The 27,340-nt window shown below is 38.9% G+C and overlaps 1 protein-coding gene across 3 annotated transcripts in view; it reads right to left on the reverse strand.

Moving 5' to 3' along the window:
• armc8 (armadillo repeat containing 8) overlaps positions 1–27,340 on the reverse strand; it is a 272,052-nt gene that overhangs the window by 8,032 nt on the left and 236,680 nt on the right. The window contains exons 18-20 of one of the 3 annotated variants that reach the window (XR_007193229.1): positions 27,073–27,168; positions 18,199–18,311; positions 3,687–3,759 (exon numbers count right to left, since the gene is read on the reverse strand). Coding sequence is in view for 2 of the 3 variants with exons in the window: in XM_048239966.1 (XP_048095923.1) it covers positions 3,687–3,759; positions 18,199–18,294; positions 27,073–27,168 (265 nt within the window). In the remaining variant the exon portion in view is untranslated. The remainder of the gene's footprint in view (positions 1–3,686; positions 3,760–18,198; positions 18,312–27,072; positions 27,169–27,340) is intronic. The other 2 variants (XM_048239966.1, XM_048239967.1) reach the window with 2 other exon arrangements.

Here is a 27,340-nt window from a genome sequence, read left to right on the forward strand (position 1 = left end):
TGGCTGGCGGTTATGTTGCCCGCATACCGCCTCCCATGGCCGAAACTGGTATTATGACACCTGTCGGGCTGTGGCTAGTAATTTAGCGTGCTAATTCAGGTTGATATCTCTGCAGCACTATACCTTGTCATTTTTTTTAATGACATCATCACTCTCTTCTTCTTCTCATTCTTTTGATGCGTGTAGCTCATTTTTTGGATATTTTTACCTCAATTCTTACACATGGCACCTTTAAGTCTTTGAAGCCTAAATCATGCTCTTCCTTACTTGAAACACCTTTGTTGAAATGCGAGAAATTGAAGACTGAAACTAGGGTGTAGTAGTGGGTGTTTAGCTCAGATGCTCACATTTATTTCACATAGACTTTTTGTGGTCTTAAAGTAACCGTATGCAAGAAATGTATTTCAATTAATAATTAAATGGCCCTGATATGTCACTAGACATTAAGAAATCATGTTCATTTCAAATATTTATATCACTGACAACAGTAGTCCGGCCAGGATATTGTCATTTAAAAAGTGAAGTTGCAGCCCTCAACTGATGTTGATGTTGTGTTTTGTCATGTCATGTGTTTTGGCCTGATGCGCCACCCTCCACCTATCTACTAATCACAAAGTCAGTAGTGTTTCGGCATCCGGGTTGGCAACCTTGAGTCAGGGGGAGGGGGAGGGGGAGGGGATACACCGCTCTAGAGTAATTTGAAAGTGACTGCAGTACCAGTTTTGGCCACAATCTTACATATGGTTCCTTTAATGCAACATTTTACAAAGCACTGACAGGGCCACCAAGGAGCGAGTCAACAGCAGAAAAACCTATTTAGCAAGCAGAAATGTCCCAGCCTGGTGTTTAGGATGCATCATAGACAGGTTATCTTTCATGTACATCTTCCATTAGCAAACCATCGCTTTAGTGAACGTTAGCGTTGTGGCTAACTAACTTAGCTCCTGTCAGTATGGTCAGAAAAGAATAAGATGACAGTTGAAAGAGACAATTACAGTGCTGTTATCCATTTGCTTGGCATAACCACGTTTATGTTTCACAAATACACCAACAATCAAACTAGCCTCCATCACTCGACCAATGCTAACGATAACATTATTTTACCTATGGATATAACATTAAGCTGGTGTAAGAATAACGTACCTGCAGTAAAAACCAAGCATGTCCGATTAACATTCTCAAGTTTATTTCGACTTCAAGAAGAAATGGAAATTACATTTCATGTGAAAATCATCCTACCCTTATTAGACATTCTCTGCCATAAGCTACTAGTGTTGTCCTTGTAGGAAATAAGTGAGTGAAGTGGCAACAAGTCTAGTAACGCATGTGTGTCTTGCAGCAAGACGCTGCGCCATCTGGTGGACAAACTACATAATGCCAATACTGGAAATGCAGCCTAAATGAAGAATCAATCCTCAGTTTTCCTTTACTGAATTTGTAATTATATATTGGCCGTTATAATGGCTGATACCGATAGTATGTGTGTGCCTGTGTGTGTGCGTGTGTGTATGTGTGCGTGCGTGTGTGTGCGTGCATTCATGTGTGTCTGTGCATGTGTGTATGTGTGCGTGTTTATGTGTGCATGCGTGTGTCTGTGCGTGTGGATGTGAGTGTGTGTGCATGTGTGCGTGCGTGCATGTGTGTTTATGTGTGTGTGTGTGTGTTTGCAAGACAGAGTGTGTGTAAGACAATATCATCTTCTACCAGCAACCCTTCACTCAATACCACCATCTACAGGCCGATGGGTGTACGGTCACTAAATGTAAACATACATTTATATTTATATATATCATAATAAAATATTAAAAAAATTATTATGGAAGTTTAAATTTAAAATGAAAAGCTTTGACATTTCAAAAATCGCTTAAATTGCAATCTAATTAAACTCTTTAAAAGCTATTGTTCATGCTAAACAGTTAGTCACTATTTAAATTATAAAAATAATATAATTGGCACCTAAAATGACATACTCTTGGCCCTGAATCTAATCAAACTGGTCTCAAACAGAACCGGTTACACCATTTGACATTTCTATTTAAAAGCAAAATTTGCAGGCATTATTATGGACAACTATGTACACACCTCACCTTTATGTGAACATTCAAACACAGTTTCTACATTTAATTGAATATTTTATGATTATTATGATTTATAAACATTTTTAAAAGGTCATACCATTTGACATTTAACCTAAGCTTGCCTGGCCATGGCGTAAAAACACTATTATCTTACTTTAAGAGAGTTGCTAACCTTGACTCATAGCAGTTGGGGTCTTGAAGGGTCCTTCTCTATGACATAATTTCCTGTCACATGATTCTCTGACATAATACATACAAAATTGCTCCTTAAATGGTGGTTACACCACTTGACATTTTAAGTGGTTGATGTGACAGACACGATTCCCCATATTAATTCAAACATTCAGAACAATGGGGTTTCATTACTTGTATTAAATATAGAAAAGTTTTTGTGCAAGATCATGCCAGATTATTTTAGAAGGGATTTTGGAGAGAATTTCACATTTTTTTTAGCAAGTGTAATTATTTGGTTCATGTTTTTGTGGTTACACCGTTTTGACAATTTTACCCAAATTCAGTTAATACCCTTTCAAAATTAAATAAATCCAAAACTTTAAGATTAGGGTTTGATGAAAATGATATTTGAAAATAATTTGTCGATAATTTGCAGGATAAATGTTGTTTTATTCAGTCATTTGAGCAATATTAGTGTAAGTGTTGCTTTTCCAGCCTTTTTCCAGCCAGCATGTTTTCGATGGTAACCCATTGTCAGTCAATAGTGAAAGTAACTTACTGCATATAACTGTCTTGTCGTTGACTGACACACCATGGTGAAGTTAGTTTCACTTTGCCAATGAGTTCAAATAACAGACAAGTGCAAATGCGTGAAGGCTATGCTAGGTTTTAGTAAAGCATGGTTTAGTGAAATGACTATTCCATACGGTCTTGCAAGCAGCCTCCTTCAAATGCGCCGTTGACTGTCAAAATACTGATACATTCTCTGCCGTTAAAGGGAATGACAGATGTCATTCTCATTGGTTTAAATGATGTTACGCCCCCAAACACACCCATAACTGATTAAGAAACCTAGGAACACCTTGTCGCGCCATGCGTTCGACGTTTGATAACGAAAACACTCCCAATGTGGACTGGACATCCTACTAAATTTGAATAAGCTTTTGACGACTGACGATGCACTTTAGACTGTCATGATAGGGTCCATTTACTCGAAATAAATAAGTTTGGTGTTCAGGTATGAACACTGCCCCCCTCTGAAATTGAAATGGAAAAGAGCTGCTTTACTACAGGAATTTGGTGATCTCTTTCCACAGACTGCTGTTCATACTTTGTTGCAAAAGACGCATATTTAGTTTGTTTATTATTGCGCTTCTTAACTGTAGGGGGACCCTGAGAGCAAATATTCTTTAGTGTTGCTATAAATTAGACTTGGGATGAGACAAGAGGTGGGCTCTTACTCAGGAGTTCAAATTAAGAAATGAAAAATTAGAAAATGGTAGTACTGATTAAGCTTACTTGTGTCTAGGAGAAATAGACAAATGAGAGATCTCATTTCGAATTTCCTTACCTATATGTAAGATTATACACCAACACCAAAACACACCTTTTTACTCATCTTTACCAAGGATCTCGATGTACATTTGTACTTACCATCCTCCTCATTCCAGATGAGGTTTGAGATACAGAAAGTGGCAGCCAGCTGCAACTTTACATTTGAGTGTCCCTGAAATAAAATGAATCAGAAAGTTGTCAGGAAGCGAATATCTCGAACTGAGAGTGAGAGGTTCAATTAAACATAAAACAAGAAACCCTACATTTGAAACGTGCCATGTGTTGACGACCAGATGTAAATACGTTTCTCCAACTGCTTTTACTCTTTATTTCACTCCCCCAATATGGACAAATGTGTGAAGCGAAGCATACAAACAAAACACTTAAATGTAGATACGTTCTAGTGTGATTAACAAGGTACACTTAAATAATAAGGTAACACTTTATTTTAAGGTTCACATGTTAGCCACCAATACATACCTAATTAATATCTGTATTAGTGACTTGTAAGGCATGTGTTAGGCAACATTAACCATTTGTTAGGTGTGTATTCACAAATTTCTTGTTCATGATGAATTAGGCCTTTATTATTGATATAATCTTAATAATGACCTTGTAAGCCTTGATCTCTACATACTAATTAGTAGTAAGTACCAAAATAGAATATGCATAACCTACTTGTATACTGTCTGAATAAATCCCAAATAGTAGGAGAACAGTTGTAGAATAAGCAAGTGTATGGCTCAACCTCATTGCTACATTTCACATTGCACTTAATAACTGGGAGATTGGCTCCCATTCTAAAGTGGAAACTGGTTCCTTGGTAGTAAGCACATTATCATCAGTAATACCTCTGCAGAATGTACTTATTAGTCATGAATTGATTCCATATTCTAAAGTCAGGCATTATTATTATTAAGAATTATATGATGGGAACAGTCTAGACTCCTGGTCAATACAGACATTCTTTACCCTTAATACATTGCTAGTGCATACATTGTTCATTCAAAATATGGTCCCTGTTCTAAAGTAGAGGCTGGGACAATGTTTATTTAACAAGTTCTGTAAACATGTTACATTGTACTCTCAATGAGTTCACAAAGCACAAAAAGACTAGCAATACCTTCTCCCAATACTGATAAAATACTAGTCCACTCTGGCAAGTAAATAGCAAATGTTCTTTTGTGTGATTTCTTTACTGCTACTGTAGTTTTCAGGCAAATAGGCCTGCTGTGTACAAGTTTTTGATATATGGTAGGTGGGTCCCGTTTCAAAGAAGACCACCACAGATGTGTTGAATGACAATTCTTTTGCCCTTTTTATTTGTTTAAAAGACGTGTTTTTATCCTGTCAGTTCTAGTTAAAACTAGCTTTTGCTAGTCTTTTTGTGCTTTGTGAGCTCATTGAGAGTACAATGTAACATGTTTACAGAACTTGTTAAATAAACATTGTCAGTGCTGTCACTTTTCTCATCTTCTTTTCTATTGTTAACACCCTCCCAGCCTCTACTTTAGAACAGGGACCATATTTTGACATATCATGACTAATAAGTACATACTGCAGAGGTATTACTGATGATAATGTGCTTGCTACCAAGGAACCAGTTTCCACTTTAGAATAGGAGCCAATCTCCCAGTTATTAAGTGCTATTTCACACAGCAACCTGGGCAGTGAAATGCAGCAATGAGGTTGAGCCATACACTTGCTTATTCTACAACTGCTCTCCTACTATTTGGGATTTATTCAGACAGTATACAAGTAGGTTATGCATATTCTATTTTTGTACTTACTACTAATTAGTATGTAGAGATCAAGGCTTACAAGGTCATTATTAAGATTATATCAATAATAAAGGCCTAATTCGTCATGAACAAGAAATTTGTGAATACACACCTAACAAATGGTTAATGTTGCCTAACACATGCCTTACAAGTCACTAATACAGGTATTAATTAGGTATGTATTGGTGGCTAACATGTGAACCTTAAAATAAAGTGTTACCAATAATAATAATGAAAAAAAGCTAGCTAATATAAATGTAGAACTACAGTATATAGCAAGCAAGCTATATGGTGACCATTTTCCCCCCCGATATGTTGATATCAGGCATCAGACCCCTTAAGCCATTTCCATAAACTATGTCCTTTTTTCACATGTAGGCATGAAGGCTCTCTTGCCCGCCCCTACTGCCTGTAGGAAGAATATCCCACTTGCAAGTTCGGTGTATCCTACCCGACGACCTTCAGTCTCACAAAATCTCAGACATCGCGAGAAGCAGGATCAGTTTACGTCCTGCATCCCCAGCACAGAGGCAGGCTAACGAAATGCTAGCAATTGTTGCAAACGTGTGTATAATGGCAGAGCCGGCGAATAAGCAGCGAAAACCCTTGACGGAAGATGCAAAGAAAAGGAAAAGAGCTTCAGACCGAGCGAGGGCTCGCACACGTATCGTCACGTACAGACGGTAGGGGGAGCTTCATAGAGAAAAAGCATCAGGCTTGCCTGGTATCCCTTTAAAAACATATTATTATTCAAAAGTAGACACTAAGTTGTTCTTTGACAGCATATTTTGATGCTGAAACGTTCTTAAACGTACACTATGCAAGATTTTTACCTTAATAGCCAGTTTGAAGCCAATTTGATGGTAAACAAATTAGTAATAGGGCAGGGGTGGGCAAACTTTTTGGCTCAAGGGCCACATTGGGTTTTGAAAATTGGCAGGCGGGCGCGACAACAACCCCCAAACGACACAGCCTATCATTTAGTATCAAAAGAATTTGTTATTAATTGCTCAAAAATTACTGCTAATTTCATGCTGTTTAAACACATGTATAAATTGTAAATTGTGTGTCGCTTTAAGAAAAATTCACATTTATTTGTCAATGATCTTCTGCCTGCTCCTCTATGGCTAACGCTGTACCTATGGCTGTGCCCTCTCACAGTTTTTAAATGGTCAGTAGTGGGAACTACTGTTGCCTTCATGATTTCCTTTTAAATGTTTCGTATAAGAAGGAGATATCAATTATCAACAATAACAAGCCAGCTGGAACCTGCCGCTCTCTCTCCCTCTCGTGAGCGCAGACGCGTTCCCAATTAAATGGATCGCATAACGTTCACTTTAGATCCGCTGCAAAGGAGATAACTAAGAGTAGGCCTATCATCTCTATTTAACATGATGTTTTGACATTGACATTGTAAACGTTCTCTAAGGAGAGTGAAAAGCAGTTTGCAGTAAAGCTAACCAACGTCGTCTCTATCGCAGAAATTCTTTTTGAAAAATAACCCCTTAAATAATGACTTCTAGTGAATTCTGTGTAAACTAATGGACACATTGAGACTTTAAAAATGTGAGACTCAAGGTATATCTGACTGGCACTTTGGGTCTTTCAAGAGGGGTCTATAGGCATAGCCTATCTGATCAGCAGGCACTTAGTTAATTAAGCGTTTTTTATGAGTTATGGTTTGTATATTATAGGCTAGTATACTATGCTGCTACCTTGTCTCAATACATTTTTACTTTGAACTCTGGCAAAAGTAGCCTTATGGTCAGGTTTAGTACAGCCCCACCCATTGTGAACCCACTTAATGTAATGTTCAGTGGAACACATGAAGCTAACTTTAATTCAGGGCTTAAAATACATTTTACAAACTGAAATCACATTTTCCTTATAGGCCTACAGGCGTCAATGAGAGAACACTTACACGATTTTGGTTTCGATTTTCTAATTGGAGTAAGTCTTTGTGACAACACATCATGATACATTTGATAATGTTTGATCGTTGTTTTAGTATGAAGCATCTTTTACGTAATGAATGTGCACTCTAGAAAGTGAAAGTAGCCTAACCTAGGCCTATATGAGCTCTGTGTCCTGTCTGTGCACGTCCGCAATTGATTACGTTCCTCAAATGGAGAACACATCAATCCCATTGTATTTTTTGCCCTAAAATGCATGAAACATGCAAGTTCAAAATCCCACCGGTAGCCATGTTACATCTGCGTTTCACATTTGCATAGGCTGCAACTTGAACTTGAACCTGAACAGACAGGACACAGAGCTCATATAGGCCTAGGTTAGGCTACTTTCACTTTCTAGAGTGCACATTCATTACGTAAAAGCCTACAATAAATGAATTGAATGAACTCAACTGACAACAGGTAAATCTACTGATTCGGTCATTGAGACTCTATGACTACAGTACAACAAACTTTCTGTCTTTCTGAAGTTTATTTTTGTATTCCTGGGTACAGTAGCCTAATTGTCTAATGTCTTGACAATAGTTTTTCTTACCGGCTTGCTGTTTAAATTGACTGCGCCGCTCTGAACTTTCCTGCCAGGTTTATGACGTAAACCGCTACATCTTGGCTCTGGCATTGCCTAAACTCATCGTGTGGGAAATCTGATTATCTGTCAATATTGGGCTTTGAAAATAAGGGATATTTGCTCAGTAATAGTAGCCTACATTTTGTAACATTTATAGAGAAACCGAGGGGAAGTTAAATTAAAAATTAGAATAGTTGGAAATTGAAAACACATACAAAAAAAAGATTCGGGGCTTGAGCCCCCAAAGCCACCCCCTCGCTACGCCAATGGTCTTACTGGTGAACTAATAAGACCAAACTGCCGTAACTAGTTTACTAGTGAAAGCCAAAAAGCTCAATGTCTTTGGCCTTTATTAGTTACTACTGTAGTAAGAGTGTATTTTCACCTTACTTGTGAACTAGACAGTGACAGTTTTTGCTTTCCCATTTAGCGCACTTGAATCTGATGTTTATTGCGATAAGCAGAAGCCAACTACTGTGTGCATTGTATGTTCTGTGTGGTGACTGATGTAGGGTGTAGCTAGACTTCTATGCGAGGATGGCCTGTGTTGAATTGTGTATGATTTTCTGTATTGTGGTCACCCTACAGTGGGTACTCATTAAAAATGGACACTTCATTCACGAAAAACGTGATTCACGCAGCTGCGTGAAATGTAAGTACAACTGCAGCTGCTTGGGGGCAGCATAAGTCCACTGTGGTGTCTGCGGTCGAACCGGATGGAGCGTTCGACAGCAAGGGCTGTGATTGGCCGAGTTTTCAGTGTGTTGTTTGTCGGTGTTTTTAGCAGCCCCTGCAACATGCTAGTCCACTGTAGCCTATAAGCTTTGTACATAATGTCAAACATAGTTTTGGATTCAATGACAGGATTTCTTGATTGTACAGTGCCTGTCTCTCAGTAATGTTTTAAAAGGAGAGCTTCGTCAGCTGGCAGTAGGCTACTTTGTCGGCAGTCATGAGAAGTTCGCTTGCTAACAGAACATAAATATGCTGCCCAAAAACCTCGTGAATAGTTCTGAATTTTTTTTACTACACTAACGAGGTTGAAATATAGCCTTTGCCTACAGCATCTACTTAACAGTAATGTTAACAAAATGACAGCATTCATATGACAATGGAAAACTAATTTGATCACTCAAGGCTGTGCCACAGCAACCAGTGTACACGGTCGAGTGGGTTAATGCATGTCTTTCCAGAACAGGTCTGTTCTTTCAGGCAGTCCTGAGTTTTCCCCAGTCTGAGGCTTAACGTGAAAAAGCTTAACGTAGCTTAATGTCCCAAAACGGCAACAAGTCGTTTTACTCCCCGCAGGTCTTCATAGCCTGAATGGTAGGCTAGAGGAAGTGGGGGGAGGGTAAGATGGGATGACCAGAGCCATCTTCGCTGGAGCTAGGCTATGAACTAATATGTGCATTGTTCCTGACACAAGAAAAAGTGCGTGGTCCACCATGAAAGCCGTATCCCTCACCCGTGCATCCTAAATGTAAAACAGACTATATTATAAGACTTAGCTTTCTGTCTTTGACTTTTGACTTTTGAGCTTTTCGTCTTTCCAGGCGCACACAGCTCGTTACCATGTATCGACTGCCTAAACAGATTTTATGTTGTTCCTTTCAGTGGCCTAGTAGCAGAACAGGTGAGTAGGCCTACGTTCTTTTTCGTGCAAAAGGCACATTAGGAGAACGTCGCAAAAATTCAATTAAAAAAATGGTAGCAGGGAGAGTTTGTACCTCCAAAATTACTCTATTGAAGAGATCAGTTTGTCTCTGCTCTTGGGTTTGGCCTCGCAGTGAACTCAACCCTCTTGTTGCTTGCAGTTTGTTAAATAAAGCGCTGCAGATTACATTATTTATTTCTTTAATTGCGTCTTTCGATGTCTTTTGCAACATCTGCTTGTTAGGGTGGGCTACTGTCAATGTCCTTGTACAGGTAAATGTTCAACAATTGCTGGTGTTCAGGCTATAATAATCAATTAGCTAAATCATTTGTCCAGCTGTTTAAACATTTTTTTGTGCTACATTCAAACGCAAAAAGTGCTTTGATATCTTTTTCGTTGTCATTTGAACGTCGGCAAGCAGGCCAACATGTTGCGGTTGCAATTTAAGTGAAATTTCTACAATATCCCAACCTATCCCACTCTGATGTTTAGAGTTGTTTCGTTAAGATTTTGGGTTTGGCAAAGGACGTTTTTTGCCTTTTTTATTCATGCCCTTTACAACTATGCTTATCCGCCCTGGCAAACTTCGACCACTGCATGATGATACTGATTTTATTACACAACTGAGAAATAGGTGATTGGGCTCGTCCTTTACAGCAACAGGACACAATATCCCTCCAACTAGCCTCGCCCGCCACTTGTTGCCTTCATATTTTTCCTTTCAAATTTGATATATCACTCAAGTCGTGCTTTAGTTAATTAGCAAGTTACTACTACAAGAAGCCAAGACTCTCTCACTAGCTCAAAAATGCAGTCATGTAGGCTACTTTCTAAATATTCAACATTCGGAAGCAGCTGCAATTGTAACTGGACATTTTGAAAGAGACCTTTATGGAAGCGCTGCTGCCCAGCTCACGTAGCCTCCTTCACAATGTTGAATGGTGACACACACACAACTTGCAAAATATTAAACTGCTTTGAGTGAAGTGCGCTTGGGAGTTGCGTTCCTTTTGTAATTAATTATACTAGATGCTCTTCTTCACACTAAAAACAGTGGCAGTCCTAGCTTGTAGCCTAACACCCTGATATTTTTTTGGAATAAATTTGTGGTGTGACTGACATCAGACTAGTCATTAGCGCCCCTGCCTTGTGGCCTTTATGATTTCCTTATAACTTTCTTATACTAAATAGGAAAAGCAAACAATGACATGCCCAACCCTGGAACTGACTCTCTCTCTCGTGTGTGCGTGCACTCTAAGCAGCCTACGTTCCAAATTATGGTAAGGTAACTTTCAAATTAGATCTGCTGCATGAAGGAGAGTGAGAGGAAACCCGTGTCCTGCTTTTATATTTGATAAATAGGTCCATCTCATCTCACAGTTCCAATGCATGATCCGAATAATGGTTTCATATTTGTTAGCCAACTTTGCAAAATACATTCGGGGCTACACTCGAAACATTCAGGGCTGAAGCCCCGGCAAAATCGGCAGACAACGCCCCTGATAAGATATATAAACTCACGCTATTGTATTTTCATATTTGTTTGGTAATGGCTCAACTGTCTCTGATTGTTCTACTGACTTGGAAACTGGATGAGTCATGGAAGCAGTAAGTCAAGTCACATCAAAAATAGTACTGGCAGAACTCCCAGGAGCCACCTGGTGGTTGTTTGGGTCAACTGCAGTTTGTGCCATTTCTGCCGAGAATATGGTACGGGATTCGTGCGTGATTCATGCAGGAAACCTTCCAAACTTAACTGATACCCACTGTATTTAGACAATGTCCTCAGTTTGCACATTATGAGTTTAAAAATAAGTGTTCTCTGTCTTTGTGTCATCCATATTGTGCGCCATTCAGTATGCAAATAATTTATGCAAAAGGAGCCCTGACCAAGTATTGAGTGCATAAATTAACTGTTTCAGATTAGTCAGATTAGTTAATTACTTTTCCAGACACGGCGGCAGACACAAATTCACAGGCGGGCATTACATTTTTCCAAGGGGGGCACAAATTCATCACTGTTATGGGAACTTAAATTGATCGCAGTAGTTTAAGATAGGCCATTAATAGACACTGGGGCTACAACAACTGAATTCAAACAGATATCTAGTGCAAAAAAATCACTGAAGTGTGGCCTATAATTAGGCTACGTATAATTACAAGCTTACACTTGACAATACATTCTAATATGAAAATGTAGATGTTTGGGGTAACCTATTGTTGTAAAATGGTGCAGCTCAGAGAGCTGGATGTAGGCCTACGAGTAAAAATGTTAGCTGCCAGCCTTGTCAAAGTTAACTTTGCTAACGTTTTGCTGAACCTACCCTAACTAACCGACAAACTCCCCTAACAAATTGACTACATTTGTGGCACACTTGAAACGAAATGTCTTCAAAAGTATGTTGAAGGTGGTTACATTTATTTCCATTCCAATAACTTCACAAACTACATTTCCGTTTTCCCTTGTAGGCAGGGTTCTAAATTTACACCCGCCAAATATGGGTTAAAATTAATTTTGTCGGGTGTTAATAAAAACTTACTAGCCAGTTTGGCCGGTGATGCATGAGGCATTACGTGCATGATACATAAGAGGCTGTATTCTCGGTCATATATCCCCCTGGCAGTACTTCCTACATTTCCCATGACCACTGTGCCGTAATGTACGTGATGACGTTTCATAAGCCCATGGCTGCGCACAGATTGCAGTTTGCAGTGAAACCAGCGCGAGAGACTGAAACGAACAGAGCCAGAGCAGGGAGCATATAGCCTACTGGCTCCGTTCGTTCTTTTATAGACTAAAATAGGAGGGAGTTAGCCAGTAAAGTAAAGTACAATATACATAACACATGTGCATAACACAAATACATAACACGTTACGAAATATTAACCCAATTAACGCATTGTGATTACCTATTTGCGGAGGCCGCAAAACCTGAAGCAGCTAGATCGTTTGTTTTATTGAAGTTAGCTGAATATGGTTTTAAAAAGTTGCCTGATCAGTGATCATCACCACCACACGCATCACGCACTGTGCTAGAGACAGAGGGACCAACATTTAGCCAATACATAGTAGCTGTAGTGCAAACTGTTTTTCACTCTTGTTAGAGAAAGTATACAATGTCAACATGCACCAACAGCATGTTACATAAAGACGATACTTTTCGGGTCCTCTCTAAAGATCCAACTTGAACGTATTCCCTATGTATTTAATTGGGAACGTGTCTAAGCACACATGAGAGGGAGAGAAAACGAGTGACAGCTTCCAGCTGGCTTGTCATTGTTGATGATAATTGATATCTCTTTTTTATTAAGTTAAGATTAAACAAAAGGCGGCGGTGGTTGGGACAGACTTATGGGGTCGAGAAGAGGAATGAAGCAGGATGAGGATATTGACAGAGAAATAGATATAGATAGATACCAGTGGCGGACCGTCAGGGCCTTCAAAGCCTTCTCTGAAGGCCTAACTATTTTCAAACGAATGAAAAATAATAGTGTCTTTAATAACATTGTACTTTAGCATTTATTATTTGCTTCTGCTTCTCCTTCCCCGATCGTTCTTGACTACTGATATCCCACCGCTGTCCGATATGTGATTTGATTGGCAGATTGTGTGAACAAATAGTGAGGGGGTGCGATACATTTTTATCCAATCGCACGTCTTCTCTTGTTGTCCCGCATCAGGCCTTCACAAGGAATCACTGCGCTGCACCTAAGCAACCATTAGAAATCATATGTTTGATATCGGGTTGATTGATGGCTACATCTGACTGATTAGCCAATCAAATCGACCTGTTATGGAGAGGTAGGCAGGTCTGACTGCAGTTGGGCCTGCAATGTTCGAATAGAATACCCGGAACCGTTCATCACAAATTTTGACGCTGTCTGATTTACGTGATGAACTTCGTGAGCAACTTCTGACCGTTTTTGTTTAAAAAATTATATATTGATACGCCTTCATTAAGAAAAATAATATTACATTACATTACATTTAGCAGACACTTCTTGACCAAAGTGACTTACATATGTCAGCTATATTACAAGGGATCACATTGTCCCCGGAGCAACTGGGGGTTAAGTGCCTTGCTCAAGGGCACAACGGTGGAAGCCGGGAATTGAACCGACAACTTTCAGGCTACTGCACGCTAGCCCAGCTCCTTAACCACTACACTACCACCGCCCAATATAGGCTAATGTAACGTTACAGTGTCAGCTGGACTACATGTTAGCAAGATGCACATAACGTCAGCTAGCTCTGCACGTAGCTGGTAACCTATGCAGGAATTGGTAAGTTTTGTTTCATGTTTATTTGATCACATAAACTTGTAGTACAGCCCATAAAAGTCCTTGCAGGAAGCTTTTTTTTTTGGTATATCCAGTTTTTAATATTTTTTTTCCGAAGTGTTTACAACTTAGTGTTAACTAATAATTGTTGCAAACTGGACTACGAACAAAATATTAGTGCATTCCTGGATCTACATCCTTATGCATGCTTCCTGCCAGGACTTTTACAGGCTTTTCCCAAATCACGGAAGAAACGTTGACGCAGCTGTATAGTAGCAGATAATCAGGCAAGTCTTATTTAAATAAACTCCTGGTGCACTTACAAACGTTCTAATGCCTCGTTATTGGACTAAAGGTCATAGTTGTACTACTGCAGAAGTTTCGTACCATTCAGGCCATTATTAGTGGGGTAATTTACGAGATAAAAGTTGGTTCCATCACGACTGCAGAACGCCATTAGTTTCTGACAGCTTACTCGACCAGGGTTCGACCAAGGGAAAAAAGGTTCTGGGAGGGTGTTTGGCTCGGGGTCATGGTGCAAAGGACCCTAGGGTGAAATTACTCCGAACCATCGCTTTCAACTACTAAATGGTTTGGACACATCATTGTAGACCGGTGGCAGTGCTATAGGTGCGTGCGAGTCATGAACATAAAGTAGGCAACCGATAGCCTAAATATTTCAAAGTAGTCTGCACAAACCCATACTTGAGTACACTTGGTGTTCACTTTCAATATGACATGGACTAAATTGCACGTCTTTACTGGACAGCAGCAGGCAGCAGTTTATAATGTACTTGTGAATATGGGTGGTAAATAAATAGCCTAGCAGCCTACTTTGCTGCTGAGGATGATCTGTTAACCAATAAGCAATCGGAGCATTAATTGTTTGTGTAACGAAGATTCTAGTGCTACACAGACTCGCGTAAGAGAGAGAAAACTATTCCCCCCACCATGAAATGCTGGGAAATTGCACACATTTAAACGCTGAAATGTAAAATATATATATATATATATATATATATATATATATATATATATATATATATATATGTATATATAGATAGATAGATAGATAGATAGATAGATAGATAGATAGAGATCTCATGAAATTAAGTGTTTGCACTTTCTGTGTATATTTTGTGGTATGTATTCATGCCAACAATGTTAATAAAATGATCAAATGCATTCAGTGACACTCATCTCATAAACTCATAATTCTCTTATTTTCACCAGAAAAAAATGGCTAGTAGAAATTCTGATTGGCTGGTAACTTTAGAAAGTTACCAGCCACATTGGCTGGTGATCAAAAAAGTTAATATAGAACCCTGCTTGTAGGCTATGCTGCTTGTCTCGTTTTCCTACTGTTTACTGTGTGTACTGTATCTGCCAAACTTGTTTTTAAGATGTTCATAGCAAAAATGGATGCATGCGATTAATTTAGATTAATTAATCAAAGAGTATGTAATATATTAGATTTTTTTTTTACTTGATTGACAGCCCTAATTTCAATAATATTGTACTTATTGTACATCTTGATGAATGTCATATCATTCAGGGAGAATGCATATCTTTTTCAGGGATATATGACCTGATCAACATTATTGTCAAGCGGGATCCAGGGGTGTGCTCCCCTGGGAGAAGATTTTGATAAATAGTCCCTTAGATGATAGATTCTGGTGACTTTTGTGGATATAAATGGACATCATTCAGACATGAGATGAACAAACCCAATACAAGCGTGTATTACAGTAGCATCTTTGTGTAGAGCACCAGAGCTCCTGGGACCCTGGGACTGGTAGGCCTATTCATTAATCTATCCCTGCTTTTAACTAGTCACTTACCTGCATACTTATGGCTTGTACAGCATACTGCTACTACAGATACTACAGCCATTCCAAGAAAGGTGGGTGCCAATTATAATACTCTAGGAATTGATTAGTAGCCTAACCAAAACTGTGCAACTCACCGAGTGGTTAGTGGTGTTCGTTGATGTTGCAAAACAAGTAGCGTAGCAAAATACAGTTTCTGTCGTTTTTTATTTGGCATTTTGTATAATTTTGTACCATTGATTTCTGTTGGAAGACTCATTGCACGTTGATATTACTGGGCCACCAGAAATGGAAACGGGGGCTGTTTACATTTGGTTGTAGTCTTTCCACGAAACCTTCTTTTACTGTCTATGCTTCAGGCTCAAACATTGAGTGGAAGTTTATATACAGTTGTGAGGTATCTAAAAAAGATATTTCCACAATAGCAAATAACACGGCTGGAAATCATACATTGCGCCTATATATATATATATATATATATATCCAATAAGCAATGCCTTAAACAAACAAACAAACAAAAAAAAGATATATTTGTTTTTAATAATCAACGAACACTACTAACCACTCGGTGAGTTGCACAGTTTTGAAAACGAACGTTAAGGGTTGTTTTAAGGACATGTTTGTGCATGCCCATAGGCAGCCACTCTGAAGCAGTAAAGGCGATTCAAAACGAGTCAGAAAAGTCGAGACTGGACCAATCGTCAAAATTTCGGTGTCCACCACTCTAGTTCATCCAAAACAAACCAGAAAAGGGACTCAAAGAGCTAAATACCGGAATTATCCTTTAAGTTTGTCGGACAGATTTCTTTTAAATTCTGGCGAGATGCCGTGTGTAATAAGATAGCCTGCATGCCTCGAGACAGACAGATGCGTAAGGGCGTCCTGGTTGCCAGAGCTTTTGACACCAGCTTCCAAAGTCTCTACCCCTGGCTTCATAAAGTTGCACTCTATGACTTTGGCTACGTTTCCCGTTGCCAGTGTGGAAAACACATTCGTAGTGTATGGGACACACAAAAGAAATTCGCACGTGAGATCGCGTGAACCTGATTTTTTTTTTTTCTGCAGACACGTCGGTACGCCGGAAATCTGACGTGGCGCCGGAGCGCTATCAGGCCTGCTTATTTTATGTTAGATTCTTTTGTGAAAAAGCCACGTTAAGTGTTTTTGAATAAAATAAAATACATGTTTTGTATTACAACGGTTAAATCTGTGTCTGTATTGTATATTCAAACCTTAATACCATTCCATAACAGGCTGATGGATACTTTCAATGACTAGAAATTCTGGAGAAACATTTAGTCAACTAAGTCCACCGTAGATTTAGTCGACTAAAATCTGCTAATATATGGTCTACAAAAACTAGACCAAGACTATGGTCCATCCCATTTCTCAAGTGGAGGTGAAGATCTTTCCCTATGAATTGGGACAGCACTATATGCAAATTAGCGTAGCGAACGTGCTCACCTACGTCACGCGCATTGTCGACGTGTCTACCGGTAGTAGCCTGCTACTATTTTCATTCAGGAACATGCCCGTTCTAGCGGTCATTGTTGTGTGGGCCGTGCTGGTTTATCTACGTCTGGTTAATCAACAAAGATATAACACACACATTAAATAATGACGAAACTACCCAGATCAGATATATAACGTTATTTGATGGGCAGACTCTCAAAGCACTCAGCAGATATCATGAACATCGTCAGATAGCTTCGTAAAATATTTTCTAACATTAGTGTTCAAAACTCAACAGTCCATCAGATGTGCATCAAACTAACATATTCCAACATATTTCGAAATTGTAATATGCTTATTTGCGAAAATATATGAAAAATTTGGCCGGCTCGCTGAGCTCGCACGGTATCCTGGGTAATTTCATCTCCCATTTCGTTTTAAGCCTGCATCGGTCCTGGCTATATTTTGAGGGTTGATTTTAAGGGGGAAATAGCACTTCCCCTTGTTCCCTAAAGTAATGGGACACCCTAGCCCTACACGTGCACACGCAAAAACGAGGGTTAGGGCAAAAATCTAGGGGTAGGGGAGGTATTGGGACGGGCCCTGAGACTAATCAAAAGACTAAATCAGAATTTGCTGTCAAAATTAACACTGACATTAGCCTATTATTATTTGTTGCTTTGCGGCCACAGAATCACTTAAACTAGCAGCCATGTCTCAATGTTTATATAGCATGACAGCTGCAGCTTGAAAGATGTGCATGTGTGTGTGAGAGAAGAAAAGACATGCAGGTTAGGGGAGGCACTAGAATGTTTTGTGCACAGCATCTTACTGAAAAACGACACTATTTTACTAGTAGTATCAATACTAATAAAATTAGGTATTGTGACATTTTTCCATTTCAGGGTATTGCGATACTTTTTTAGTATCGGTGCACCGTGCAACACTATTTGTCACCTCACCACATTGCTGATTTGTACTTTACCCTCTAACATATTTACATCTGGCCAAAGTCTCTTGTAAAAAGGATTTCAAAATCATTTGAGTTGAAAGGTACATAGAAAAACATTTACCATGTAGTACTTAATTTTCTGTAGTATGTCATCATTTGTCATGATGAGTTCCTTGGCTGTGTTGCCATCAGCAATGTTGGCCAGGATACATAAGGTCTAAAATGGAGAGATAACTGTCAAAATGTTACCGCGTATTCAACAATTTATCAAAGACCAAGCTCTTCTTCAAGCAGCACTTTTCTTAATCCTGTTCACAGACAGTCAAACTAAACACACTGAAAACCTCCTTGGCAGATGTAATATAACGTAGGAAGGCTTTTTGCACACCTCTTTTGTCGAGCAGGTGCATTGGATATGACCAAAGGTCGCAGATCAGGAACTTAGAAAGAATCCCGCACACTGACCATTCTGCAAGCAATTATTTATTAGAAATTGCAACGTTTCTTCTTAGTCCTGATGAAGGTCTAAGACTGAAACGTTGCAATTTCTAATAAATAGTTGCTTGCGGAATGGTCAGTGTGCGGGATTCTAAGTTCCAGATGTAATATAAAAAAGGAAAACCCAACCAAAGACCAGACTACACTAATGTTTACCAAACCACTGTCCGTTTGGTAAGCCAGCATGAGGATGGAAGTGAACAATGAATGCCTGGTAAAAACATATAAAAAGTGGCAAATTGTTGCATATATTTTTTTCCTATGAGTGGCACAGGAACATGACATTTCTAATGACAACTGTCAAGCCATGTGGCTATAAAACACAAAACCAAAAATATGCCTTGACTGGTAGACAAAGTGGATAGGGCTGTAAGTTGTAAATTGACAAATGGACAAGCCACAAAATGAATGCAGAAGTTGCAACATGTATACAAAAGCAACAACACAAAAAAAAAAATTACAATTCGAATGCAAAAACCACAACACATTTACAAATTTAAAAATCTCAGAGCGTAGTACAAAAATAATATGTACTATTATTATAGACCTGGCCTACTCTGCCTCTGATAAGCTTGCTATGACATGTTACATCCATTCCTGCAGTCTACTTTGTACAGTCGCCTACATTCTTGGAAGTGAAGAAGCTACACAAAAGACCTCTGGAAAGTAAAGAAAGGAGTCCCCAATATTGGTAATAAAAGAGAAGATAATTTCAACTTTAACAAACACACAGTATAAAAACAATAGCAGCGATTTTGGCTATAATTTGCTTCATATAGCCTAAGGGCCCTATCTTACTGCCAGTGCATTGTGGCGTGAGGTACGACGCAACTGTCATTCTCAGTTTGTGGCCAGTACAATTACCATTATCCCGCCAAGTGCAAATTGGGATAAGTGTTGTTTTTTTTCAGGCTATGTTTCGATTGTAACCCCTTGTCAGTCAATAGTGAAAGTATTTAGCTAAGTGTAAAACTGTTTTGTCGTTGCCTAAGAGACCACAGCAAAGTTAGTTTAAGTTTGGATGAGTTCAAATAATAGATCAGTGCAGATGCATGTAGGCTACAGGCTATAGGCTTCTCTGCTAGTCACACACACATGCTTTAGTAAATCAAGGTTTAGTGTAATCCTGTTATTGCATACACAGTCTGGTGTGCATGCATATTCCTTCAGATGGCTGACTGTTAAAATACCAACGCGCTGTTTGACGTTGCGCTCCTTGCTCTTAAAGGGAATGACAGATGTCACTCTCATTGATTTTGATGTTACGCCCAAAACATACACATGACAGATTAAGAAACATAAGAACAACCCTTTTAAACAATGCGCCTGGCGTCTGGTGAACTTACTACGTCAAGATAGCGATTTTGGACTGGCCACACCCTAAAACGTATTTAAACATTGTGACAGAATAACATTTCTGCCATGTTTACATAAAATAATTAATCTACCCAAATATATTTATTTACTTATTTTCACTACATCACACTTTTATTATATATTAGCCTACTTCCTCACTATTGTCACTTGAAGTAGTTCGCAGGCTTAGTGACCTTCTAATTGACCAGCCAATCAGGTGTGGTGGAGGTCATGAGCTGGAGTCTCGCTTTAAACAAAATAACAAGTGAGCTGTCAAACCGGCAGGGAGTTGAATGTTCAGTCAATGCGTTGTGTCGGAGGTTCGCGTAGCTTCGGGTGGAAGTTCGAAGCTTTGATGGAAATAAACTAAAACCTATGGACCTATTGGACTACTGGAAGTAAACTAAAATCTATGGACCTATTGGACTACTGGAAGTGAACGTGGATTTTCGTAATGGACGTGTGGATTATAAGGTATATATAGGTACTGTGCTATTGGATTAGTGCGAAGTGTCAGGCTACACTTTTTGCCAGGCTAATCGAGCCTATACCTCCCTAAACCTCCTCCAAAAACGTCGGTTTCAACTAGGCCTACGTCGTTTTCATCTCTTCCTTGCTGCTCTCCTCCCGGGACACACACACGCTCATATAGGCTACACACACACACAGGAACACTTGCTGCCAGCCCCTCCTATATGGAGTCAAAATAGGGTCTTTAATATTGAGAACTTGTGTAGATGTTCACATGTGTAATAAAGTTTTGCAGCTGTGCAAAAGAAGTTCTGTATGTGCAAAGACATTTCGTACCTGTAGAAATGTTTTGTACATGTGTGAAAGAAATGTTTTGTACATATGTGGGGGGGAAATGCGGATCTGTAAAAATATTTTGTACACGTGTGTAAAAAATATGTACCCGCACAAATACTTTGCGCGATGATTTCCTGCGCAACATTGAAAGTACGAGCTTGTGAAACTGATTTGCAATGCTTACGGACTTTTGACCCTAATTTTACTGCCTTTCTGAAGAGCCAATCCACACATTGCTCAATCAGCGTTCCCCACCGACCACCAGATTTTGGTACTAAATCCACAGATCTAGTTATTAAAACTGGAGGTAACAGCAAGGGCAGATAGGTCGTAACATTACTGTAAATGAGCACAGATAAGTATTTCTGGACTAAAATGTTGCAAAGCGATTTGGTTACTTTATTTGTCATGCTTTTATCAGTTGTAACATAGTCAAAACGTTGAGCATATCATATCAGAACATGAAATAATAGCTGCTAACTAGCTGCCATAGCTATCCTAGCTGACGCTTATCGTAGCTCATAGTGCTAGGGCTAATGTAAGTCGTCAGTTTGTACGTTGCCCAGCGAATAAGTAGGCTTAATTCTTACATGTCTTAAGTTAAAGAACTGAAAGAAATAGGAAATAAAGAAAACGCTTGAACGGGTTTATCCATTTACATTTAGATTTTGCCATAGACTTTGCCTAAGTGCTTGCTTGGTAGTCTACTGTCCTGTTCAGTCTATGGTTGCTATAGCAACCGTTGCTGTGCTTCATAAACTGACGAGATAACCGCGCTTGCAAGTGACGTCACGTTTTGTTCGCGCCACAGCAAAATAGCCTAGTGGACTGCAAGAACACGAATCAAATCAATGGGTTGTAATGGGACATATCGCACAGCTAGGAGATTATAGTGAGATTTAACCGTAGTAATGCCCTTCCACGACTGTTGGCTTATTGTTTGGAATACAACAACATCCCATGTTCTTGCATAGATATATTTTGGTTTGTTTTCTTTGTGTTTCGGGAGTATTTCAACCACAATTGCATGCTTATCTCCTCAGTGTATGAAGCACAGCAGCGGTTGCTATAGCAACCATAGACTCTGAACAGGACGGCAGATAGCACTTAGGCAAAGTCTTTGGCAAGATTTGAATGTAAACAGATAATACCGTTCAAGTTTTTTTTTAATTTCCTATTTCTTTTTATTCTTTAACTTAAGACATGTAAGAAGTAAGTTTATTCAGCTGGCAACGTTACAAACTGACGAAGTTACATTAGCCCTAGCACTATGAGCTACGATAAACGTTAGCTAGAATAGCTAGCTGTGTGGCAGCTAGTTATTATTTCATGTTCTGATATGACATTCTTAACGTTTTGACTATGTTACAACTGATAAAAGCAAGACAAATAAAGTAACCAAATCGCTTTGCAATATTTTAGTCCAGAAATACTTATGGGAGTTCATTTACCATAATGTTAATTACAGTAGCCTAACGTAACGTTATCTCCTCTTGCTGTTACCACCAGTTTTAATAACTTTACATTTGCGATCATGACCCATTTCATCTAACAACACCACTGGCATCTTCTTTGACTATCAGACCCCAAACAGCAATACATTGAACTACAAAGATGTTATAGTAATGGTGTTCAGTTCATCATAATCTTTATGACATAATGTAATTTGCCGTCCGTCTTCCATCTTTTTGCCGTCCAGCATGGAGCCGTCACGTGACTTAAGTCACGTGTCTGCAAGGGGTGAATACTCCCGAAACACAAGGAAAACAAAACAAAATGTACCTATGTAAGAAAATGGGATGTTGTTGTATTCCAAACAATAAACCAACAGTCCTGGAAGGGCATTACTACGGTTAAATCTCACTATAATCTCCTAGCCGTGGATGTCCCATTACAACCCATTCATTTAGATAGATAGATAGATAGATAGATAGATAGATAGATAGATAGATAGATACTTTATTGATCCCCAGGGGAAATTCAAGGTCTCAGCAGCATACAGACATCACAAACACATTCTTTAACAGCAGAAAGAGTAATTAAAGTATATAATATAAAAACACAACTAAGCAATAAGGACAGTAGAAGATAAAGAATATGCTAAATATACTAAAATACAAATTATACTAACTAACACTTAAATACAATATATAAAAATATACTAAAATACAAATTACAAAAATACAAATTATACTAACTAACACTTAATCTAAATCAATTCTAAAAACAGTATCCACATAGTGGTGATTAATCAATCAGAGGCGCTTGCAATGACTGAGGCAGGGACTGAGCCTGTGATTCTCTGTGCATAGTAAGGTATGGTAAGGTGCTCTAAGGTGCTCTGTGTGAATGAGTGTCATGGTGGTAGTGCAATGGTGATAGTGGTCATGGTGATAGTGCAAATGAGTAAGTCCAACAGTGCAACAATGCAGAAATAAAGGAAAGTAAAGTAAATATATCTATATATTTAACTATTTAAGAAAATGTATAAGTGTGGCCACAGTTCGGCTGTGGCATGGAGGGGGGCTGCTAATATAGCACGCAAACAGTGAGGCATAAAGACAGTGGTAAAAGTGGCTAGTGGACAGACAGTATCCAAACATGGAGGGGGTGAAGAGGCAGACAGACTATGCAGAGAAGTCTATCTCTCCTCTTCCCTTAAGTGAGGCATTGAACAGTTCAATGGCCCTAGGGACAAATGACTTTCTCAGTCTGTCAGTTGTGCACTTTAATTCGTCTTTTTGCCGTCCACTAGGCTATTATTATAGACTTGCAAAGGGTGATAAAATAAACGTGTTCTCATATCAAATAATAATAGCAGATAAACATAAATGTTTAAACTGTTTATAATCATGAATGACACCACTGAATCACCCTTTCGGAAATGGAATGAATAATTCAACTATTTTGTCAACATTAGTGCTAGCTAGAAGCTAACCTATAACGTTAAAGTCTAAAAAGCGGATGGGAATAGCTAACGTTAACATTACGGCTCTGCTTCAACCCTTTTTGCGATCACAGTATAAATTGAGCTACCACGTCACTCTTAATTAAGTTATAATTTTGCAACCCCAATCAAAGACGATTTCTAATAAGACATTATAGACGGGCTCTGAGTACTCTTTGATATGAAGCCAATCTGTTTAGCACCAAAATCTGGGTGGTCGGTGGGAAACGCTGATTGGTTGGCAGTAAGCAATGTGTTGATTGGCTCTTCAGAAAGGCAGTAAAATTAGGGTCAAAAGTCCGTAAGCATTTCAATCAGTTTCACAAGCTCGTACTTTCAGTGTTGCGCAGGAAAGCATCGCGTAGGAGATTCACACATATACAAAGTATTTGTGCAGGTACATATTTTTTCCTAGTGTACAAAATATTTTTACAGATTCGCATTTCCCCCCCCACATATGTACAAAACATTTCTACAGATACACATTTCTTTCACACAAGTACATACTATTTCTACAGGTACATATTTTTTCACACTACAACATATTTCTACAGGTACGAAATGTCTTTGCACATTCAGAACTCCTTTTGCACAGCAGCAAAACTTTATTACACATGTGAACATCTTTACACAACCTCTCAATATTAATGACCCTATTTTGACTCCATACTCTTAGGCCGCTCGTTTTCATTGGCTTGTTTTTTGGTTATTGTTTTGTTTGTGTGTGTCGCCATAGACGTAGCGTTTTGTTGGATCTAGCTTCTAATGAACTGTTGTCGACGTCGCCGACGTCCTGAACTGAATGACATTTTGTTTAATACACTGCATCACCTGCTTGAAAACCATATACTGTGTTGTGTTTCTTTTCTTGTCAACTTTAAAACGGGAAGGGTGACGGGGTCTTAATACTGACACGGCAGTTTTAATGCTGCCTGGCGCCCAACATAATAACTTTCTTTTCTTGTGTCAGAGGCCACCGTTACAACGTATTTAAAGCATCCGTTTCAGACCGTGTGTTTTAAATCACTAAAATAAGGCCCCATGTGTAACCAAGATAAGGCCCTTAAGGTTAACTCGTACAGAGCGTCAGAATGTCTTTTTTTCTCAGCTGACAGTCTCTGTCTTGCATTTACTATACAGGTCTACATAAAATAATGTTTGTTATTCTAACATTTGCTTGATTTCTAGTGCACACAACTAGCTAGTAAATGTAATTTGTTTTAAGTCCACAAATCTTCTTTTCATGTTTTTGGGATGACAACTGCTGGATGTAGGCTTAACAGGCTATAAACAAATGTACACACTAACCTAAACATTAAATCCAGAAATGAACATTGGTGAGTTTCCCTGCCATGTTATGTCTCTCATCTCATAAATGTCTCATTGCTGCCCTGGCTCTGCTCAGCACTTGTTTGATTTGCATACTATTTTATTCACTGGTGACACCTATGGTGCTATCCTCCATAGAAATGTACAGGCATAGTTTGTAAAGTTGGCAGTTGTCTAATCCACCCCTTCCTGTAATGTACATAATCATCATGGTCATAGCCATGCTGCAAATGTTGGTGCATGCACAATGAGCAAGTTAATGTGCTCATGTGCTTTTTAGCCTTATTTGAGTGAATTGGGGGAATATACAGTATTTATACTGTTCAATTCAGTGTGTCTGTGTCATTTAAACACAGACGCACCTGCCCAGAGACATTAGCAAGAAGAGAAGAGAAGAAGAGTGGCAAGACTTGCCTTAAAGGACTTTGCAGATGCCCATCGGGGAATTTCCTATTTTATTATTGCTTCTGGGAGGGCGGGTTAGCTTTAGAAGAGAAACAAAACCAATGCATTACGTAGGTTTGTTTTCTGTCAGCTAGAAAGCAGGTGAACTGCTAACGTTATTGGCTAATGCTGGTAGTATAGCTACTCCTAAATAGTCAAGTCAAGTCAGTTTTATTTGTATAGCGCATTTAACATGCAGAGTGCAACCCAAAGCGCTCCAAATAGTGGTCACCCCGGCAACTAGGACAGTAGTAGCAAAGATTTTAGAGAGAGGCAAAGCTGTCGAGAGTCTTTGGTAGTAGACAGACTGCTAACTTCCATTGTGGATTAATTTGCTTTTGAGTTGTGGCTTTTGCATTTGTGCAGTAGATTTTGTCTCGGTGTTGTAGATTTTGTATTTGTTATTGTGGCTATTGCAATTTGTGTTGTAGCTTTTGCATTTGTGTTGAGGCTTCTGCATTTGTGTTTTGCCTTTTGTATTGGGTTGGTCTGTCTGGGGGACATCTGAGGGAATCAAACCCCATCATAAACCCAAATCATAATCACGAAATTTCTGTTAACTAACAAACTGTCGGTTGTATGTGTTCACTGAACAAAGATTATGAAAATAAAAAACACATTTTCCATCTAACACTTAATTTGAACAGATATTAGTGCCGAAACCTTTCCGAATTCTTCACTTTCTGCTGATGAAAAAGCGAATGTCCACCATGTTTTTTGTGCACGCGAGCAACTTTGTTGTTATGTCAAAGGGTGTGAATAGTTCAGCTGTGTGGCCAAAGCTATTCGTACCAGGGGTGTAAATAGACACTCCGTAAAAAACATATTGAAATTTTAGGCACATGGGGATCTTCCTAATACCGTCACAGTTTTTCTAAAATTATATAAAATAATCGCAATATAATATCGCCTTGCATATATGTGCAACATCATCAGATTCTTGCCAATACACAGCCCTAAAAGAATATTTAAACAAAAATCTACTTATATCTATCTATCTATCTATCTATCTATCTATCTATATTTCACGATCCAATCCAGTCTCAAAAGATAGCTAAGTTTACTTACTTCACAGCAAAACAGATTTTGTCACCTGCACTTCAGGCTTTGTCACCTGCACTTTTTATTCATACACAGGAATGCATAATCAGCTGATTCTTATGATTCTCCTCCCATAATTATGAATCCTACTTCCAACAAAGTATGCATGAGACAGGAGTGCAACCTGTCATTCTGGGCTCCAGCTGCAAGCAAACTGTGGTCTTACCAGTGGTGGTTGGAGAGTGAAACAGTAGGAAGCATGACATTTCGAACCTGAGGAAAGCAATGGGTCCAGGGGACCATGCCCCAAGGGAAAACTTTTTTTTTTAAATAGCCCATTATATTTTAACTGGCAAATAAAAAAAAGTAGCTGACCCTTCAACAGAACCAAACTGTACATACTCCTACTCCTGTGAAATAGCTGTAGATGAAAATACTACAATTTTTACACACAATTTTTACCCCTTGAATTTCCCCTTGGGGATCAATAAAGTATCTATCTATCTATCTATCTATCTATCAAATGGATGTGATCATTTTGATTTGTATGGGTGATGGAAGAGAATGACCTACCTGCTCCTTGATCTCCATACTGTGGTCGCCCTCTAGGATGAGTGTCACTGCCTGCATAATTTGTTTTCCATGTGAGCTCATAATCTGGTCTATGTGCTGGAAGACAAGAATTTTGGAAAGGTGTAAATGTATGTCTCCAGAGTAGAGCAGCCTTTCTCAAACTTCGTTGACCACCCCCTCCCATATATACTGTACAATTACTATCATATCACAAAAGAGTAAAGCAGTCAATGTTGTCTGTGCATTGTTTACAAAAAATGTTTAGTGA

Source organism: Alosa alosa, chromosome 3, assembly GCF_017589495.1.
Source record: "Alosa alosa isolate M-15738 ecotype Scorff River chromosome 3, AALO_Geno_1.1, whole genome shotgun sequence".
NCBI classification, from domain to species: Eukaryota; Metazoa; Chordata; class Actinopteri; order Clupeiformes; family Clupeidae; genus Alosa; species Alosa alosa.